General features: G+C 36.5%; 1 protein-coding gene across 1 annotated transcript in view; it reads left to right on the forward strand.

The window, feature by feature from the left end:
* The window catches only part of LOC122787181 (A-kinase anchor protein 2-like), a 126786-nt gene that overhangs the window by 74246 nt on the left and 29033 nt on the right, over positions 1 to 23507 (forward strand). The window contains exon 3 of the mRNA XM_044053764.1: positions 16091 to 16413. Within this exon, the coding sequence (XP_043909699.1) occupies positions 16091 to 16413 (323 nt within the window). The remainder of the gene's footprint in view (positions 1 to 16090; positions 16414 to 23507) is intronic.

The raw sequence follows: 23507 nt of genomic DNA on the forward strand, positions 1-23507 counted from the left end.
AAATCTTTGACCCTAGTAGCTGTACCGGACCAAAGCACAAAGATATCATCCAAAAAACAGACATAGAGTGTTATATCTTTATAAAACTCACTCTTAAATATCTTATTGTTCTCCCATTCCAGCAAAACTAAATTAGCATATATAGGGGAGCATGATGCACCCATAGCAACTCATCTTCTTTGTTTAAAGTACTCACCCTCAAACGTAATAAAATTATAATCAAGGACAATTTCCATAATGTCAAAGATTAGTTCTATCCTATCATTGTCAGAAATTGTATTTTTCTTAATACTGTTTTTGAACATCTCCATGCCTTCCTCCCTGGAAATAGAGATGAACAAGTTGACAACATCTATGATCAAAAACATAATCTTACTATCCCATAGATTACTAGAAATTCTACCTAGGAAATCCCAAGAATCCTTCAGTAAATGTTGAGCATTGTTCGCAACTTGCTTCAATCATTTGTCAATAACAACACCAAAAGGGTATGTTTTTGAACCTCTCCCTGAAACAAATGTTCTAAAACTAAGGTTTTCTATACCCTTGTGGGTTTTTGGGATCCCAAAAATAGTTGCCACAGTCGGATCATGAACTTTAAAAAAACTGTAAGTGCTGCGCACAATTCTCTCATCCAATAAATATTCCTCTAAAAAGTGGGCTATATGACTATACCCAATGTTCACTTCATTAAAAGATGCAGAGGCATAAGTAGTGGTGTCATTCAACAATTCAAAAATTTCCTGTAAATATTGCATTTTGTCGAAAATGACCATACCACCTCCCTTATTGGGACGCATATTTCTAATTACATCATCGTTAACTATCTGATCCAAAATTTCCTTTTCTTTATTTCCCAAATTGTCTAACCTGTATGTCTTGTGTTCCTTTGCTTTCAAAGCATAAATTTCCTCCATAACTGCTTTTTCCAACACACGAAGTGTTGGATCTAATGGTGGATTGAAGGTACTTTTACAACTAAATTCCTTCCTACTTGTTCTAATGTCACTTTCAGACATCAAAAATGCCAAATTTAACTTCCTTAAGAACATTTTTAACTTCTAAAATAGTATCCGTATAGTCGATCGGCCTTCTAGGGACATATTTTAGACCCTTCATAAACAGTGTAAAATGTTCTTTTGTAAGTTTAATATCTGCAAAGTTGTACACATGATAACCTTTGTAAGAAAACAAAACATGTTCCTGCTGTAACTCTTCCATATTACTAGTATGTGAACTTTGGGTTAAAACCTTTTGTAATTTTTGTTTTTCCACTCTCTTTGGGAATACTGTTGTCACTGATTGTCTTCTAATCCCAATTCCCAGTTCTGTCTCTGGTATAAAAAATGTTGATTTTCTTCTTGACCATTCTTTTTGTACCTATTGTCATTGTACCATCCCTCGTATTTTCTATAATATTTAAAAGTACCCCTCTTGAGGGTTAAATTGTGTTTTCTATTACAATGCTATATTAACCTTATCACAAATGTATCTACATTGGAAACATTTCCCACACCTTGTGGTACCTTGTTTGAGGTTACAATAACCTCTAGACTCCCCTCAAAAAACAATTTTTTGAAGTTTATACCTGTTTCAAAAACAAATAAGAGCTTAAGTCCTGCAATGGACCACAGGGCTGGATTATTTTTCAAAATGTCCCAATTCTTTTCTACTATATTAATAACTTCATTTGCCCTAGTCCAACATAGAACAACCATGGCTCTATCATAACTATCATTTGCTGCATTCTCTCCTACTGTAACTGTATTGTGAGATGTAAAAGGAATCCCTAGGAGGGGTTTATATCTCTTTCTCCACTCTTTAAGAACATATTCCAGATTTTCCTTAACTAAATTATTTGGGTAACCCCTTTCTAAAAACATATTGGCTACCTTGTTTAATTCTCCCTTCACATCTTCTTCCTGGGAAGTCATTCTGGCTACACGGATGAATTGTCCTTTGATGATACTTTTCTTTTGGTGTTGTGGATGGCTACTAGTATATTGGAGGTAGGAGTTGCTAAAAGTGGGTTTCCTATGACTTTTTGAAGTAAAACCTGTTTTTCCTTTTTCTATGCATGTATCCAAGTAATTAATACTTTGGTTACTACTAGTGTGGGTAAATCTCAGGAAACTAGATGATTGATTTAAATAATCAACAAAATCTTTGACCCTAGTAGCTGTACCGGACCAAAGCACAAAGATATCATCCAAAAAACAGACATAGAGTTTTATATCTTTATAAAACTCACTCTTCAATACCTTATTGTTCTCCCATTCCAGCAAAACTAAATTAGCATATATAGGGGAGCATGATGCACCCATAGCAACTCCTCTTCTTTGTTTAAAGTACTCACCCTCGAACGTAATAAAATTATAATCAAGGACAATTCCCATAATGTCAAAGATTAGTTCTATCCTATCATTGTCAGAAATTGTATTTTTCTTAATACCGTTTTTGAACATCTCCATGCCTTCCTCCCTGGAAATAGAGATGAACAAGTTGACAACATCTATGATCAAAAACATAATCTTACTATCCCATAGATTACTAGAAATTCTACCTAGGAAGTCCCAAGAATCCTTCAGTAAATGTTGAGCATTGTTCGCAACTTGCTTCAATCATTTGTCAATAACAACACCAAAAGGGTATGTTTTTGAACCTCTCCCTGAAACAAATGGTCTAAAACTAAGGTTTTCTATACCCTTGTGGGTTTTTGGGATCCCAAAAATAGTTGCCACAGTCGGATCATGAACTTTAAAAAAACTGTAAGTGCTGGGCACAATTCTCTCATCCAATAAATATTCCTCTAAAAAGTGGGCTATATGACTATACCCAATGTTCACTTCATTAAAAGATGCAGGGGCATAAGTAGTGGTGTCATTCAACAATTCAAAAACTGCCTGTAAATATTGCATTTTGTCGAAAATGACCATACCACCTCCCTTATTGGGATGCATATTTCTAATTGCATCATCGTTATCTATCTGATCCAAAATTTCCTTTTCTTTATTTCCCAAATTGTCTAACCTGTATGTCTTGTGTTCCTTTGCTTTCAAAGCATAAATTTCCTCCATAACTGCTTTTTCCAACACACAAAGTGTTGGATCTAATGGTGGATTGAAGGTACTTTTACAACTAAATTCCTTCCTACTTGTTCTAATGTCACTTTCAGACATCAAAAATGCCAAATTTAACTTCCTTAAGAACATTTTTAACTTCTAAAATAGTATCCGTATAGTCGAACGGCCTTCTAGGGACATATTTTAGACCCTTCATAAACAGTGTAAAATGTTCTTTTGTAAGTTTAATATCTGCAAAGTTGTACACATGATAACCTTTGTAAGAAAACAAAACATGTTCCTGCTGTAACTCTTCCATATTACTAGGATGTGAACTTCGGGTTAAAACCTTTTGTAATTTTTGTTTTTCCACTCTCTGTGGGAATACTGTTGTCTCTGATTGTCATCTAATCCCAATTCCCAGTTCTGTCTCTGGTATAAAAAAATGTTGATTTTCTTCTTGACCATTCTTTTTGTACCTATTGTCATTGTACCATCCCTCGTATTTTCTATAATATTTAAAAGTACCCCTCTTGAGGGTTAAATTGTATTTTCTATTACCACTGGTGTTGTCACCCTTAAAAATATATGCTTTATTTTCTTTGTACTGATTTAAATCCCTTTGCATCTTTTTGCACTTTTTCTCAAATATTTTATCACAATTTCTTTCAATCAATTCAATTTCCTTCTTGTATAATTCCTCATATTGGGGGAATAACAAGTCATTTTTTTATATCTACAGTCAATTTTTCAGCCTGCCCAACCATTTTACATAATTAAACATCGTTGCATTTAATAATTTTCTGCACACGCTCCAACCTGTGCCTATTGAACATATCAGTAAACCCTTGCACAATCTCCTCATCATAATCAATCCTAAAAGGGAATTTGTACACCCTTAAACCCCTTGGCACAATTTTCTTAGCCACACATTCCGATAAATATGTATTTACCATTTGCAGTTTTTTTATTACAGTAATTTTGTTCTCAAACTCATAAATCATATCTTTCAATGTACTGTAACTATTTGTCTTGTTATTATGAATATCATCTCTCACTGTGTTACCAGTAGAAGTTTCTCCACTACATTCATGAAACACATATTGTTTTTAAATAAATAATCCACTTCATCAATAAAAACAGTTTCACTATTGTCCTTTGAACCATTTCTGACTGGTTCCTTGTATTTATTAGTAGCATTCGTTTCACTGAATCCCTCAGTTCTACAACCATTCCATGCAGCCAAACCGCCATTATAAACTAAAACATTATGTCCAGCAGTTGTATTGACAGTACCCGAATGTTTAGACTTGGTTCCTGTCCTCGCCATCTCAGAAAGTTCTCTTTCGTGGCAATTAGTAGCACCTAAAACACTACCAAGGCAGGTGCTTTCTGATGGAAACGCTGTTCCTTCAAAAGGCTGGTTTGGACTGCATAGTTGTTCTTCCTCATTCAAAACCTTTGTGATGTCATCAGGTGAATGATGCCTCTTCCATTTAAGGCATCCTGTGATATTTTCGCTACCTTGCTGAGTAAGCAAGTCTATAAGTCTTGAAAGATCCCCCTTAACAACAGCCAACTCTGAGTGTACTTTATTCATTTCCTCTCTGTGCACCGGCGAAAACATCAAGGGGATATCATCAAGTGAATCCATTCTGCTGAAGCTCCACAAAACAACTAAATAAATGTACAAAATGGAGAGACCAGTGTTGACCAAAACCACTAGTACAAAAACACACACTGTCAGCAGTCAGGAAATCTCGAAAAGGTTTTCTTGTGTAGTTGAACACAAATAGCACCAACCAAGAATTCAGCAATAAAATCCACTTTAATAGTAAAACTGGAAAACCACCGGATTGAGCGCTTTCATCCCCTGACTGGGGATTTCATCAGAATCAACACTCGTTTCATTTGAACCTATTTAAACACACATAAACTGATGTCACAAATTAATTAATTAGTAATAAATAACAAGTAAAAACACTTCTACCAATGAACTCGTGTAAAATCATATATCAAAATGTTAAAACTGAGACTTTTTTTATCTTATTAATTTAATCAGCATATCTATGACTATGTCAGTCATTGAATTTAATTTAATGAAATGTGACTTTGTGAACCAAGATGGGCTTAAGGGAAATTGTTTCATTTAAGGCTGAGCTGTGACAGGCTTGTAACCTTATCTGCCATTTTGTCTCTTGCTTCTATGTAACTTCTATAGTCACCTCCTCTAGGGTTGGGCAATACTTTTTCTAAAATAGCAAATGTATTAAAGTGGATTTTATTGCTGAATTCTTTGGTTGCTGCCATTTGTGTTCGACTACACAAGAAAACCTTTTCGAGATTTCCTGACTGCTGACAAGTGTGTGTTCTTTTTATTTATATATGTTATGCATGTATGTAGTTATTTTTCTTTGTGCATTTGTTTACTTGGATAGAGCTCTGATCAAACATTATCAATTTCACGCCCAGCACAGATTGCACTGAGACAGGTTAAAATCTAGTTGCATAATTAAGAGTTATGAAATACACAAAGTACAAGTCAAGCCGATCAAATTACATGAATTATATACAAAGTAGTAAGGTATATTGTAATAAAAGGTGGGTTTGCTACCTACTCCAGATCTCCAAGATGCATAAACTGTGACATTTATTTAATCGATTTAGTATTAGTAGTATTTGAACATAAGTGGACTATGAATGTCTAGGCAATAATTCTATAATGATAAAAATTGGAGTTCAGGCTAACCTGATAAGGAGTATTAGCTAACTCACCACATAAACCATGTGATGCACAGGTACATAATCTATTCTACAACTTGCATGTACTCTCACTTCTGTGAAGTTGCATGAATTTAGAAACTAAGCTTATACAGACACAGACACACACACACACACACACACACACACACACACACACACACACACACACACACACACACACACACACACACACACACACACACACACACACATATACATGTTTATGTGTATGTGTTTTCTGATTTTCAGATACAGACCAGTTTAGATTTTCTGTGTGAGCTCTTCCAGTTCAAAAACAAAACTGTACCTTAGCTTTCCTTGTGCTTTAAATATTTGTTTGCACAAAAATGTACTTCTGTTAATGAATTTATGCAATGTGACGATATTAATACCATGCCATCTCTCCCAAGACATGCCACTCATGCTGCATGCTTATCCTTTTGACATTTTAACTGCAGTCATAAGGCATACACATGATCACTGTGAGCAGCTATCTAGTTCTTTCCTCCTCTGAATCCTTCTTCCTCCTTGCCTCCCTTACTATCATAAATTCTTCAATAATTTACAATGATGATACTTACATTTTTTTATTATACAGTTACTTTCTACCTTCCACAAATTCTCCTTTTCCTTCTCTTTCAACTTTAACCTAACCCCAAATTCTTTAGGATGACAAAAAGCCCTCTTCTCCAGCAAACATTATTTTAAAGTAGCATACCGTTAAACAAGTCATCCCTGCGTGGATCATCTGCTACATTACTGTGAACCAGAGCAGTAATGTTTTGATGAAAGCAAATGATGTAAGAAATTTTCCCGTGTGAGGAGTTTAACATACTTAAACCGCATGTCTAACTCATCTTTACTGTTCACCCAGTCCTGGTTGTTCTCTTAAGTCTTGCTTTTACAGTTCTCTTTATTTACCCTGTAATTCCAAATATACGGCTAAACTGTGAATGCTTTGGACTGCACAAGATTGGCCTGTAGGAAGCAACCCCCTTACCACCACGCTCTGGGTACTTTAAAAAATATTTTCATTTAGTGGTAGTGAATCAAACAGTGTGCTGCAAATCAGAGGGACATAGAATTCCCCCCTCTCTGCAAATTGGAGAGGTTAGCAAATCAGGGGAACAACAACAGTTCTTTTCAACCTACCCAACCCCAGTGGAAACAAAATTATCAGGGTTGTCAAAATGGAACACAAAGAAGAGGCAATAGAGAATGAGGAAGATGGAATTGGTATGGGTCTCTATTATTTCTCTGCACAATAGCATTATTCTGACTCGCAATGGCTTTAATATTTTCAGTTACTACCCGGTGATAAACAATTATTTTTTTAACTTATTTGAGAAACCTACCAGACAAATTTCCTAGAGAACCTGCAAATTGTTTAGCTGAATTCCAAATTTTTACTAGGAAGTTGAATTTGGCTTGGCAGTGTAAGTATGTAAATAATTCCAAATTTGTTGAAGTGGAAGTTTTTTTAAAAATGCAGCACTTACATCCCCCTTCTAATTTAATTTCTATATAAAGAAAATAAATCTCAGTTCCTCTATATATTTTCCTGAAGACAAGAAGAACTTATTATATTCTCTGGTCAAGGATCCATCTATTAGGAATAATAAAATCAGATAAAGGGGAAGGATTAGTTTTTAAAGAAACTAATGATTATGTTAGCACTATGTTTATGATTTCGTTAGATACTGAAAAATATATTCCTGCCTCCTGTCATAAGTGCCGTATAGCATACTGTCAAATTGATTTATTTTAAATAGTTTATTTCAAGGTGTTATTACACTGTTTACACCATTTATATATATATATATATATATATATATATATATATATATATATATATATATATATATACCCTATAATTCCAACCATATTTTTTAAATAGCAAAGGTCCATAAGAATATTAAAGAACCTCCTTCAGACAAAAGTTCAAATATATATTTCTTGGCAGCATATATTGATAGACAATTAAAATCTTTTTATACAGAGAACACCTACTTATTGAAGGATTCTGGGGACTTTGTGTAAAACGTAATCCCTGATTTACAGAATGATGATGTTATTTTCATCAGTATTGACATAGTTGACCTGTTTCCCTGCATCACAGAGAAGGAATGCTTTGAATTATGTAATGAGGCACTTTGAAACATTTCCTTTCTGACAGCCCAGGATATTTAATTTGTAATTGTATTAATTCAGATTGTGCTAAATAACAATTTTATTTATTTAGTTATTTATTTTTGAAGGAATTTTTTTAAGCAAAGTAAGGGTATTGCTATGAGGGCTACTTGTGCCTCTGTTTTTGCCAGTTTGGTTATGTGGTCATGGGAAAGCAAATACATTTGATCAACTGAATATATTAGTTGTTGGAAACTGTATGTCGATTTTAGAAAGTTTTATTTCATGGCACCATGCAAAAGATATGCTAAAAATTGTTGAATTTATATGTACATCAACAATTTTTTAATTTACCTATCAATATAATGTTGATTCAGTGATTTTTTTTTTGGATGTTATGATTATTAAAAGGTAGAATAGTTTTGCATCTAATATTTATATAAAGGCTACTTTCTTCAACAGCTGATTACATTTTAATGGCTGCCACCATTTACAGTTTAAGAAAATCCTTGTCAAAGGAAAACTTGTAAGGGTGGCAAGAATGGTATCTGATTTAGAAACTTTTTTAAAATAAAGTTATAAGCTGCTGAAGATGTTTGAAAAAAGGATGTACCCCAAATGATTTTTGAAAAATATTAGTGAGGAAGTAACTAAAGGATTGGGTACAAAACAGATTTCCCTATTAGGAAAGGGATTAAGTAGAAATAAAGAGTAAAAAAATATCCACTATATTAAGGCTAATAGGTTCATAGGTTCATAGGTGTGTACTAGGCTAATGGCCATGGAGCCTTTACAAGCCTAGCCCATAGGATTAACCTGGCATTGTGCTACCCAACCTTAGGTTCTAGTGCCTCTATTGAGTAGAGCCACTGCAGTGATCCCCGGGGTGAATGTTCTATTTCCCATCCACTTATCAAGATTTCTCTTGAACAGGGCCAGTGAGGTGCTCTGCTTGACATGTATGGGAAGTCTATTCCATAGCATGGACAGTCTCTGGGTTATGAACCTGTCCCTCCAGCATGTTCTGTTGAGTGTGGTAATGATGTTGAGGTCTCTGGAGCATGTGATGTGGAGGGATTGGGATTTCTTTAGATGTAGCATTTCTAACAGAGCTGGGTCAGATATGGCTTTGTAAGTCAAGCAGAGATCGCCTCTAAGTTGGCGATATGAGACAGAGAATAGTTGGAGTTTTTTCAGTCTGTCCATATAGGACAAGTGTTTAAGGCCTAAGATCCTCTTTGTGAGGTACTTTTGTGGCCTCTCCAGTTGTTGCAGGTGTTTACTGAGGTACATGCCAAATGGGGCATTGTACTCGATGATTGGCCTAATGAGGGAATAGTAAAGGAAGAAAATTACCTCTTTCTTCCTGGATGCAAAACCCTTAGTAATGAGATGTGCCACATAGAAGGACTTTCTGACCACAGTGGCAATGTGGTGGTCAAAAGAGAGGTTGCTATCAACCTGTGTTCCCAGATCTCTTATAACGCCTTCTGTGTTCAGTGGGCTACCATCAGTGTGGTAATTCAAGGAAACCAGGTTTTTCCCAAAGAGGAGGAAGACGCATTTTTTTGGTATTGAGCTTAAGGCCATGGTTCTGACACCAGTCGTTGGTCTCATTGAGGCCTTTCTGCAGGATGTCAACATCACTTGGAGAGTTAATATTGGCTCCCAACTTGCAGTCATCTGTGAACTTTGTTAGCCAGATTCCCTTTGTGTTGGCCTGGACTTCAGAGAAGTAGATACCATACAGGAGAAGACCCAGGACTGAACCCTGTGGGACTCCACTTGTGACTGGTCAGCAGTCTGACTTGGAGTCAGCTACTTTCACACTATGGGTTCTATCTGTGAGCCAGTTTGCAACCCAACTAGAGATATAGGGGTTGATGCCTAGCTTAGTAAGTTTTTGTATGATTCCTGAGTGGAGAATGGTATCAAAGGCCTTGGTCAGATCAAGGTAAACTGTATGAACCACCTTACCTTCATCCACAGCTCTGGGGACTGACTCAAAGAAGTTGACCAAGTTGAGCAAGCATGATATACCCTTCACAAAACCAAACTATGTAGGATCCAGAGTTTTGAGATTCCCTATATCCTTGTTTATTATGTCCATGAGGATGTGTTCCATGCCTTTGCTTATCGGACTCATCAGGCTAATGGAGTGATAGTTCCCAGGATCTGTAGTCACTCCTCCTTTGTGGAGAGAGATGACTGTAGCAGTTCATCATTCGGTAGGGACAAAGCCTGAGGTGAGGCTGTGATTGGACAGGGCACTCAGGTGAGGTGTCAGTTCACTCTGTAGTTCATGTGGAATACAGCCAGAGATACTGCCAGGTACCACAGAAGCTGTATTCTTGGCCCTGGACAGTGCTGTTTTAACCTGTACGCAGTAATACTGGGTGCCTGGCAATCTGCTGGTATTGTGACTGGTCCTTTGGAGGGGAGGGGTAAAGTTAGCACTGAATCTGTCCACCAGTATATTTGCAATATCTGTTGGCTCGGTATAGGAGGTACCATTGTGCAGTAGCTCAGAGCAAATCTGGGTATTACCATGGGGATTCTTTACATAACTATAGAAGGCCTTGTGGTTGTCTTTAATATCTGCTGCAATTCTGTTTTCATAGCTAGCTTTAGAGAATTTGATGAGGGATCTCAACCTTTTGTTGAGGCCGATAAGGGAGTTTTTCCAGTCTTGGGACTTCACCTTATTCCGCATCAGTTTCCTCCTTTTGTTGTAGAGTTTGTTTATGGCAGGGGACCACCAAATTGGCTTCCTTTCTTTGAGGAGAATGTCTTAGTTCTATTGGGTATGGTGAGATCCATGCATTTGTGTACATGTTCATATAGTGCATTGGTATATGAATTTGGTCCTCTGTTTTTTAAATTAGAACTTTTTTCCAGCTTTTTGGGTGCTTGTTTTTTGGAGTTTTTTAGTGGGGTTGGGAGGAATTTTGATTTGTGTTTTTGGTGTTGTGTGATGGAGGAAGGTGGGAGGAGCAAGATTATTAGAGAGTATTGTGTGTACCACCCATGCTAACCATGACCAGTTTGAGGATGTTGCACCCACCCTATAATGACCGGGGGGGGGATATTTGCTGGCTACCGTGGTGGGGGGTAAGAATGAAGTGGTCATTGGTCAAGTAATGCTGAATGTAGTGGAGTGCAAGTGTATTGGGGAAATGAGGGATTAAGTGATAATGGAGTGTGTTTTGATGCCCCAGTATGAGGGCAAGTTAGAATGTGAAGTCTTGAATCTTGGGGGGGATTGGGTGAAGAAGGCGCAGCTCACTGGACATCCTGAACCATGGCTAGTACCCTGCACCTGACATATTGCTTTACCCCAGATTGTTTGCATACCACTCTCTACAGATGACATATATTTATGAATATGGAACCACTACCACTCTTCCTTTCATGGTCCAAGTTCTGGGGCCTAAAATGTGTGGAATGAATTGTAGTCTGTGTGAGTTGTGGCTACTGCTGTAGTCCCTTGTGCAATTTCTGCTGCCTTGAACCAGATCTTTATATTAGCACAGATAATTGCGCTTTCCATTCCATTTGAGACTTTGTTTTAGCGCGTTGCAGCATTTGACCTCAATTGTTTTTAGTTCTTATGGTGGTAATTTGGTATTTGGTCTTTGGAACACCGCCTAAAAAGGCACTATAGGGAAAGAAGAATTGACTATTGGCCGAGCCCAGCCCAGGGTGACAGATGCCTCAGGGAGTGAAGCAAAAAATCATCTCTGGCCAATCATATAGGCAATTCAGGCATAGGGACTGGATCCCCTAGAATGACACACCAGAAACTGACAATATTGTTGGAAATCATTTTTTTTCTGCCTCACTGTGGTATATCATTCTGTGTGATGATGCATGATAGCTGCTGCTGTCTCACCCTCTGGCACCCACCTAATTCACATAATTCTGACTCCTGCATGTCTCTTTTCAGTGTCAGGAGGTACATCTCTGGTCATTCACACCTACATGTACAAGTCATATTTGTACCCTGTTGTTGAGGGACCTGGGACCTGATTATTATGTGGTGGATTGGGATGCCTGACAGGGCGCTGACTATTACTTTTCTCCTTATTCAACCTAGGTAGTGGGACATCAGTGTGCCTCACTACTCCGTCATCTATGACTAGTGTGTTGGGCATGCTGTTTTGCCTCAGGAGCTTTGATTGAATGGCACACTGTTTAGGAGAGTTATGTGTCTTGTGATTAGTGTTGTGTTGTGCTGGTCAAGTGCATTTCTGCCTTGGAGGTCTCTGCTGTTTGGTTAGATTTTTATTGAGAGTCTCCACAAAGCTGGGTGTGTGGTTTGTGTTTTTATGTGAAGGCAATGCTGGTGTGTGTTCTGGAGGGCTATGTGTTCCATGTGGTGTGGTGCAAGTGTTGACCTTCTCCTCTTGACCAGCTATTCCGGTCTTGGCTGGAGAGTGTGCGGCTTCCAGTTTGTATATATAAGTGCATTTCTCACAAGTCTAAGTGTTGGGGGGGGTAAGAGGAGAGGGTTGTCAGTTTACATGAGGCAGTTGCTACATTGCCTCAGGATGCCCAAGTTCACTGGGTTAATAGGAGAAAGCACAGGGAACTGACCTTTAGACATGCCTGGAGGGGTGGGCATTAATAAGTACTGGAGCTGTTTCCTTGTAGAACGTTTAGTGCTGGTAGCACTTTTGTGTACTACAATAATTGCTACAAGAAGTCTGGTAAAGTGCTAAACTAACAAGCTAGTAAAAGTGCAGGAGAGGAGAGAACTAGCAGATCTCAGGGAAAAATTGAAGAGCAGACTTTAGCACTGCTCGGAAGCTTACAAACAGTCCTGGATATAGCAAATCTGTATCTGGACTAGATTAGTTACAGGAAAGATGGGGAACAAGCGCAAACATGGGCTTTTAAACCAGAAAGTTGAAAGAGATGGAAAAACTGCCCAAATGGCCAAACTACAATTTCTGAGCCAAAAATCACTCCTCTTGTGGTAGATAGGCTACCCAGTGCTTACCACTTCCACTGATAAGCTAGAAGGCTTCCCTCCAACACAGAAAGTCTTGGGGGTGGCTCAGAAGCTTACCAACAGTCCTGGATACAGCAACTTTGTACCTGGACTAGACTAGCTACAGGAAAGGCGGGAAACAAGCGCAAATGTGGGCTTTTAAACCAGAAAGTTCAAAGATATGAAAAAACTGCCCAAACGGCAAATAAGCTGCAATTTCTGGGCCAGGAACCACTCCTCTTGTGGTAGATAGGCTACCTAGTACTTACCACTCCCACTGACAAGCTAAAAGGCTCCCCTCCAACACAGATAGGCTTGGGGGCTCAGAAGCTTACACACAGTCTTGGATACAGCAAATCTGTACCTGGACTAGACTAGTTACAAGAAAGGCAGGGAACAAACACAAACATGGGATTTTAAACCAGAAAATTGAAAGAGATGGAAAACCTGCCCAAACGGCCAATAAACTACAATTTCTGGGCCAAAACCCACTTCTTTTGTAGTAGATAGGCTACCTAGTGCTTACCACTCCCACTGATAAGCTAGAAGGCTTCCCTCCAACACAGAAAGGCTTGCGAGGCTCAGAAACTTACCAACAGTCCTGGATACACCAAGTCTGTATCTGGATTAGACTAGTTACAGGAAAGGCAAGAAACAAGGTTAGAATATTTTTTTTTTTTGATAGCAACAATGATTTTACCAGAGCTATGGTTACTCAATATAATTCTGTCATTTGTATAAAACTACTGTTTGCTAGAACTGTAATATGCTTATGGCCAATCTTGGACTGTTTTCTTTATTATGTGATAATCCCGTTTGTTTATAAGAAGGGAGAAACATTAAGAAAGTAATAGATGGTTAGCAAAAGTATAGATCTAGGTATGATTTGTATGACTACAAGATAAGGAAGGGTACAAAAAAGTATGGGTGTTGTAAGCAATGTTCTTACATTTGGGAGGGTGATATAGTGTTTATTAAGTAATTCATCTAAATGTTTAGTTTATTTGATAATATGCTTCACATACACAGCTTTTATGTAGGAAAAATTGAGCAAATGTTTTGAAAATTGATTTACAAGTGCCTTAACGATATAAGGAATAAAAATACTAACATGCCATCTTTAGGCATTCCTTCACTTGCTCTCCCTTTAAATTGTTTGTTTATTTTAGAAATTGTACCTTTAGATTTAAGAGGGGGAGCATGAGAAAATTGCATAGGATAAAATAAGTTGTTATGGCCATTTAAACTGAATGCCACAATTCTCCCTGAACTAACTGACAACGTTTCAGTAGTAAGTGTTTCAAGACTTCACTCTGCAAAGCCGTAACATTTTCATATTAATTCTATTTATATTTGGTATTTATTTATATGTCTATTACTGTGGTAGCGTTGTCGCCTCACAGTTAGACGTTGCCTGTTCGATTCTCAGTTAGAGCGTCTTCTGTGTGTCGACATGCGTGAATGGGCGTCCCTTCGTTGAAGGTTATGCGTTAGGTCCGGCAAGCCAGCACGTAAAAATCTACTGACAATCATTAGCGGACTGGAGTTCCGCTGTGGTGACCCCTAACCGGGAAAAGCCAAAAAACGCAAACAAATTTATATGCCTATTAATATGAATTGTCAAACAATATTTATATTGTGTAAATCTCCTTTTATTAAGTGAGGGTTGATAATTTTTGAACATTTTCAGTATTTACTATTTACTGAACATGATATATTTAAAACCAAGTTGTGGAATAACTATGGATTAATCTTTTAAGGCTGGGTGGTCATTTTAGATTATTTTATTGATTTTTACAATGTATCATATGTGTTTTTTTTAATGGATGATAGTTATATTTGCTGTTAATTTATAGATGTGTCCAGTACTTTGTTATTCTTTGATACTTAGTTTTTAAGGGCACCTTGTTTTATAGTCTTAAGGAACCTTTGAACTTGTGATTTATTATTAATTATGCTTTTCTACTGGTGTTAGTATAAGATGCGATGGAAGGGAGTGGTTATTTAAAGGGAATTATTTTATATGTTAGTTCTGATCAAGTCCGATGGTTAACACCAATAAGTATGAAAGAGCTTAGCTAACTTTAATAAAAAGACCATGTTTTTATTGTATCGCACATTTGGTCAGTTCTTGTATCTCAGTATGTTTGTGATCCATTTCTGCACTTGTGTGATTTTAGATTTTGAAGTTTATTTATTTATTTATTTATTTATTTGACATTTGTTAACCGGATTAGTCCAACTGAGCCTGTAGCCCATTTTCAATGGAGTCCTGAGAAGAAAAGCTCCAAAAAAATTCATAAACACACAGAGTAATAATAACATACAACACAACCGAGTTATTTCACTGGATTTAAAAAAAAAACATAACTTCTATCATAATAGTAATAAGCCATTAATTATCAGCTATTAAATAAGCAAAATATATCCATACAGGAATTTTCCAGTGAGATGTTTTATAAAGTAGGGGGCGGAGCAGTTAGACTCATAGTGCATATGTTTTATACAGTAGGCTGGCTATCCAGGCATTATCCATCAGCTCTTTCTAGGCAGGAGCAGATCCATATCTCTCAACCTCTTAGCACAAGAATTTTGGACAAAGGCAAAAATAAAGGAGGACAGGGTCCCAAAATCAGAAACAGATTTTAACTATGTTTTTTATAAACGTATGAACCTGCTAGTATAACAGTTTCTCCATTAGCATGCATTTTTTGAAGGACATGAAATCTGAAGCTCAAATGTCTGCCATTTTTCTTTTTTGGCATTGATCCTCAATGACTGTTCAGCAAAACACAAATTTTATGCGGAACAAAGCAAAAATATAAGCCAAAAATTTGGACATACAGCAAAAATCTGGATATCTATGAGGTATGAGCTGATCTATAGCTTTTTTGCATTAATCTCCACTAATTTTATATTACTAAAAGTTAGATTATGAAAACTTGAAATATTCACATTTCAAACAGATTCTAAGGAAATGTTTTTTTGTTGTAGCAGAAGAGTTAGTATGAACTTCCATCTCATATTAGTGGTGAAAGTAAACTGAGAAAATTGTTCTTTATTAATATATTTTTTTACATATTTTTTTACATATAGCGTCTGAAGCTTTTGTATTCATATTGCTCAATACTTGTTTTATTAGGTGAAACAGTATATCCTGCATGGAGCAGTCTTTCAAACATCAGCCAACATTCTTCAAAATCTGCCTCCACAGCTACCACTCCAGCAGCCCATGGCTGTCGGGTAGAAATGGTATCAAGTTCTACAGACAGAATCCATTCTCCAGAATCTACCACCTGGGTGGATTCACCCTATCAGCAATTTTCTTCCACACAGACTCATAAGCAAAAGTCTATGATACCTTCAACCACTGAAGTAGATAAAGGAAATCCTAGAGGCTTAACAGACACACTGCTGCAAGACTTCGAAATACGCAAGGTCAAACTGAAGAGGGAGGAAGCAACAGTAAGTATTAAATTACATGTTGACCGTGCAGTTGAATTTGTTATGCTTGTGTTAGCATAAACCTCTTCACCTTCTTAGCCCATAGAGTATCTAAAATATTACAGTTTCAGATTAAATTATTTAGCGGTATAGATTGATAAACTTGCAAAATACATGTTTCAGCCTTGATCCAGGCCAGAGGGTAAAAAATAAGTTCATATGGCACATATTCATTAGAAAGTATTTGCCATGTACAGTTTGCACAGACATCATTAAAGCAATTTACATATATGCAGACTTTCTACAATCAGCCATAAAAAAGTCCATTGTACAAACAATTTATGCAATAAAGTGATGCTATCAGATTATTTGAGAATACAGTTTTAGGCTATTACTAACAGAAGCCTGATAAGCAGAGCACAGACAGAACTAATTTTGGAAAGTTGGGAGCTATAATATAGAAAAGCCATACAATATGACAAGTTACACACAAGCTAAAATCATATGAATAAATGATTACTAAATAAGAGCATACATTATTTTCATAAAACTAAAGCAGAACTACTGTAGGCCATAGGATTTAAATTGTTTAGCGTTTGAGTGATGGTTGGTGCAACTTTCACCTATTTATCTAATGTTCCTAAGACAAGTACATGGGTAGCTATTAGTGAGGCGATGTATAAGCTCTTTGAGGAAGATAGGCTACAAAGGATCATTCTGTATTAGGCCAGGAAGTGCATTACAGGCAGTAGAAGAGCAATTTTAGGGAAAGCAAGTTATGAGTTTGCTAGACAGAAGAGGGCCTTGTCAGGGTAACATTCCCTGAGGAAGTTCCTCAATGAGTAAGAAGTCATTTTAATTTCAAGTAGCCTCACCAAGAGTGGGCAGTGTTCCATATAAGGTAGTCTGACCAATTAATAACCTGAGGAGTAATGTAGCTAATCAGCTTGTGCAATAATAAACAATGGTGCTCCTTGGGGGATTGGGTAGATAAAGATGTACAGTTTTATTGACAGCATTATTTAAGACATATATGTTGTACTATGAATTCAGGGTAGTACAAGGAAGTGTGTATTCCATTCTTGAAGTTAAAAAGATCTACCGAGTAGTTTTCCTAGCTTCAATGGTAAGAAAACCAGTTAACTTGTAGCAGAGTTTCAGGTGTTTAAGCACTTCCTTGGAACTGAGTTTGACCCCTGTAAAGAGAGAGAGAGAGAGAGAGAGAGAAATCTAAATAACTGCCCAAGTATATGTGGATTTGATACAGTTTAACTGTGTTGTTAAAGGAGGACTTTTTTTTACCTCTGGGTTATTATTCAGGTTCTGGTCTGTACAAAAGAAGATGGATGCAGTTTACTTTTCAGTGAGGCTGAGCTAATTTATTTTGAACCATTCACAAAAAGGGGAAACCCTTTTGAAGCAGTCTATGCACTATTATATGGGTTATTATACCTAGTTTGCAGAGTAGGATGCCATCTACATACATCGTAAATTGAGTCTGGAAAGATCAATCTGTAAATTATTAATAAAAAGAGAAAACAAAATGGGGCCTAGCATTGATCTTTTGTGGGACTGTGGAGCTAAGCTTCCATCTGTCAGATCTGTTATTCCAGTTTTTATCTAAAAGGTACATTTAGTGAGCTTTTTATGAAAACATACTAGCGGTTTGTGTTGGAGGCCAAGTAGCTGGAGTTTGGTTAGTGTTATCTAGTGGTTAGCTGATTCAAAATCTCTTATGTCAATGAACTTGGCTCCTGTTAGGAGATCTTTACCAATAATATTCAATGTACAATCTGCCCCAGTGTATTTAGCTGTTATGGTATTAAACCCATTTTTAAAGCTGCTTTCAGTGACTGAAAGGAACCTGAATTTGAAATTATGGCCTAGCATTTGGTTATAAATGACTCTTTTAAGTACTTTGGATAATGGACATAGTTTGCTGTTGGCCTAAAACTTTGGAGTGCTTTTGATCAGAAAAATATTGTAAATGTGTGTTATGGGTCTAGCAACTACTGAGGCAATCATTTTTAGGAAGGATGCTTGTAACGAGGTAAATCTGGAGCTACAGCTAGCATATAGATTTTCTAGAATTTTTCAAACTGTTTTTGCAAAAGTCTCAATAAAATGATAGGGAAAACAAAGTCTGGTATTAAAATACTTAAAGTGAGATGTTTGAGCATGAGAAGCACGAATAGATTCTTAGAGCATCTGTTGTAGAGATTTTTTTCCAGTCAGGAATGATGGGATGCAAAGGACATTATTAGGGTATTTGGTTTTGGGTATCTAGCAGTTTTTAATGGGTCTATATCAGATCATCGAAACGGCTCATTATCGAATGCCGTAACGTCAAACTGCAAAACCCGAACCCTAACAATATCAAAACCTCAAAATTCTCGGTTCCGAGAAACACACACACACCACAAGCACACTAAAAGGCAGCAATCCGCACACATACATTTAAAAGTTACATCTAACCCTACACTACACTGCACATACACTACTATCTATCCACTTACCTTAACCCAGACCCTAACCCTAAGGTCCATCACTATCGCACACTCACCTCACCCGCACCCTAACCCTAACTCATTTAACCCACCCCAACCCCAAATTCTCACTATCGCACACTCACCTCACCCGTGCCCTAACCCTAACTCACTTAACCCGCACCTAACCCAAAATTCTGTCACAATCACACTTACCTGACCCGCGCCCTAACCCTAATTCACCCAACCTGCGCCCTAACCCGAATGTCCACACAATCACACACTTACCTTAACCCAACCCGTAACTTCGCATCGCTGAAAACAGTGAAGCCACAATGGCCAACCGAATTCTTTCCCTAGGAAAGAATTTGGTTTTGTGCAGCTTCGCTGTTTTCAGCGTTTGCAATATTGGGTTCGATATTAGATCATTCGAAATTCTGCCGTTTCAATGATCTAATATAGACCCGTTTTTAATAGCTTCCCAAAGTTGCTTGGGCCTGCATTGCACAGATGTTTTTTTTTCCCCATATGCAGGTGGATTTTGCAATTTTTATAACAATTCTGGCTGATCTTTTCAGTGTAAATCAGACTGTTAAGAAACTGATGTAATGCAGAGTATAGTGTCCTTCTCTATAATGGAGCTCCAAACTACTATATTCAGGTTCTAGTAGTTTTGCTGTATTTTTGGATTTCTGGAAAAGTTCTTCTAGATACTATGATGGGAGGGAGGGGAAAAGATTTTCTAAATGATAAGGCAGTGGCCACAAGATAGTGCTCACTGATATGGACAAAACTGACTTTCTGGAATCTATGCATGAAATTGTTAGAAACCTACCAGTGAAGAGAACCTGGTAACACTATTATGCTTTGTGGGTTCTGAAACTGTGTTACATATTGGGGTGCCAAAGCCTAAGAAGTTCTCTGAGTATAGGTCCACACAGATAATGTTAAAAGATACCAATAATGCATCTGTTCAAGAAAAACAGGGAATACCAGTATCTAGTAAGGTAAAGGATGAGTGTGGAAGGGGGATGAATACACACTGCTCATAAGCACAATTACACATGGAATCCTATTTTGACATCTTTGGTTAGCCAGGTTTGAGAGTAATCACTTTTAGCGTTGTATATATTAATTAACTGAGTTCTGATATTAATGGCCCATTTGCTAGAATGTGAACATAACTCCCACTATCTCAGGGCCAGGACACGATGTAAATATAGTTTTCAATATCAGTGTACATAGGAAGGAATCTTTAATTCTGAATCTGTAACTAGAATGATAAATGGCCTTCATGTCCCAGTGAAGTTATTTTATTAATGATATACTGATCAATGCCAGTTTTGATATCCTTCACATTTCTCGATCTTGTTAAAAGATTGTTTGGACATGGTCCTGAATTTGGTTTAATACTGCAAACTCTATGAAGCTTTAGAAGGTAAGAGTAAACTGTGAGATATATATATATATTTTTTTTTTTAAATAATTATCTGTTAATGGCTTATTAAGATGATGGCAACTTAGACTTGATGCTGGGAAACCACCTGGCCTTAATGACAACATAAATATTAACAGTGTGCTTAGGTTGAGGATGGCCCGGTTATAGTGCCGCTTACAGTTGTTATGCATCAGATTGTAATGTGGCCATAATACAATATTGCACACTTGTATTTGTTTGTTCATATCGAGTTTTACAATGTAGATGCATCACTACAATGTACCACGCCTCTGGTGAATATTACATATACATAAATATTACATATATTGTTATTAATTTATTTAAAAGTGGCACTATGTCTAGATTTCAGCATATTGTAGTTGTATTTTTATTTTTATTTTAATTTTGGTTTGGAATGGACTACTCAGTTTTTTATTATGAATGAGACTATTTATTTGTCTTATTTTTACATTTATACATATTTTTTATCCACTTTTATCCACCTTTGTCATTGTAACATATATAGTTATATACATATTTTAATGTAATATTTATAGTTATATATTAATACACACACCTTTTGTGTTTTTAGCATTTCAGTATGAAAAGGTATTTTAATAACCTTAAACAGCTAGTTCAGTCATTTTTTTGCTTTTTTCATTTTTTGCTTTTTCATTTTTTGCTTTTTTGGTTAATTGAGTTAATTACTTAATTAAAAATAAAAATAAAAGTATCAGGTATATCCAAACACAGTCCAGCCAAGTTTGAAATAAACTTGTACAATAAGGTTGTCCTAAACACAAGTTTATTGCTTTTATAAAACAATACACGTTTTCGCTGCTGTACGACAGCAGCTTCCTCAGAGAAACAGAACACATACAAGCGCCAAGCATTTAAACTTATGGGTGGCGTGAATACGTAGAATCACGTCACTACTAATTAAGCAATAGTATGCGTAAATTAACTATGAATGTTAAAAATTAAATACTTCTAAAAAGACAGAAAGTGTTTCAGATTCAATGCTGTATAATATAAACCAAATATTTATACATTTAAAAACGTTGCAAAATAAACAACAAAGTTGATTTAATCTTACAAATAAAAGCTTGCTAAATAAACGTGTATTAATACAAACACAGCAATGCTGCTGTACATATTCTAAAATGTAAAAGTAGGAATTAGGTATAATGTTGTAGACTGTAAGGTCTGACCATAAAGTCTAATAATTCAGACCATGTCAAATAGATGTACCAATACGTGTCTAAAAATATTCTTCATTACTAAAAGAATGTATAGTAAAATAGGTCTATTGTATTACAAACAATTAATACAGACGATATATACCACAATAAGTATGTGGATAAAAATAAGAATAAAAATCTTTTTTAGTGTATATATACTTTCAAAGGGATTGTAAAAGTGTGTGCAGAAGTTAAATGAACAATTTTAAGGTGCTAGATTATATGGACACAGCGTGGACCTATTATCTCAAAGTGCTCCATAATTTTAAAATGCAATTGATGTTACAGTTTTCATTTAAGCCAGGTAGGCAAAACGCATCAAGTTTAAGTTGCCATTCTAGTTCACTAGCTTCTAAAAGAAGTGAAATAGGACCTCCTCTGATAGAGTAAGGTACATGATCAATGGCAAGAAAGTGAAAACTGTGACCAGGGTTACTTGAGATATGTTTCGCTAAAGCATTGTCTACTCTGTTTTTCTTGATAGCGTAGATGTGTTCGTACAGTCTTTCACATAGTTTCCGATCTGTTTTACCTATGTAGAAGGCTGGACAGCAGTCACATGTGGCTAAGTAGACAATGGATTTAGACTCACAGTTCAATTTGTGATTAATAAAGTGTTTTCTATTTCTAATAGTAAAAGAATTTGATGTTCTCAAGTATTTACAGTAGTTACAAGAACCACACATAAATGTTCCCTTTTGTCTGGAATACAGAACGGATTCATTATTTCTTTCCAGAAGCATTTTAAGGTTGTGGCCTTTTTTATACACTATAGTTGGGTTTTCTCCCAGTTTTTCAATCAGTTGTAGGTTGTTCCTGATGAAAAAACAGTTTTTAAAAACTATGTACCTAATCTGCATGGAGTTGGTGTTATAAGTGGTAATAAAACTAGTAGTAAACTGTTTGGCGATAGGAATGTTGGGAAGATTCTCATTGTAAGTGGTGTTTAAAGTATGAGAATCAAATAAGGGAAAAGACTGGTTGCACCTTATATTACTACAGTCATTGAGAAGTAATGGTGTAAACGTTCTATTAAGTCGTTTCCGACCAACTTCTTGGATCGTCTCATCAACCAATACTGGTGGGTAACCCCGGTTGAGAAACATGTCTTTCAGTAGTTGACATTCAATTTGAAAAACTGTATCTAGAGAACACATCCTAGCTGCTCTTGCCCTTTGATTATTGACCTTTTTTGTTTAAAAGGGTGGCAACTTGAAAAGTGAAGAAAGGAGTTACAGTAAGTGGGTTTTCTAAAAATAGATGAAAGGTAGATGTTATTTACAAGATCCTTATTAAGTTTCACGTCAAGATAGTCAATCTCTGTAGTGGAAAAGTGGTAAGTGAATTTGAGAAAAGTAGTTGTAGAATTGAAAAAATTAATCAGTTCTATTACTTCATTCAAGTTCCCACCAAAGAGGATGAAGACGTCGTCAAGGAATCTAGTGTAGTATTTGATGCGTGGCATCCATTCTGGGTTGTTAAAGATGTAATGTTTTTCCCAGTATGCTACAAATAGGTTTGCCACGCTGGCACCACATGGTGAACCCATTGCTATCCCTTGTTTTTGTAAGTAGTATTCTTTGTTAAAGATGAAGAAATTAGATGTAAGAATTATGTCTAAAAGTTCGGATACTACATCAATTTCTCTCTGAGTTGCATTAAGCTCTTTCAGGATTAATGCAATCCATTCTGTCGCTTCATTATGTGGGATAGATGTGTATAGATCAACAACATCAACCGTAATGAAGTTGTTAGATCTGTCAAAGGTCAAGTTGTTTATACTACTAAGAAATGACCATGAGTCCTTGCAAATTTCAGTGATGTTTTTTATGTATTTCGAAAGAATGTTGTCCACCAGTTGAGCACAGGGGTATGTTATTGATCCACGGCCATCAATGAGGGCACGCATAGGAGGATTGTTAAGGTCTTTATGTATTTTGGGGATCCCAA

The sequence above is a fragment of the Protopterus annectens genome, chromosome 13.part0 (assembly GCF_019279795.1).
Source record: "Protopterus annectens isolate FY-2018-M chromosome 13.part0, PAN1.0, whole genome shotgun sequence".
In the NCBI taxonomy this organism is placed as follows: Eukaryota; Metazoa; Chordata; order Ceratodontiformes; family Protopteridae; genus Protopterus; species Protopterus annectens.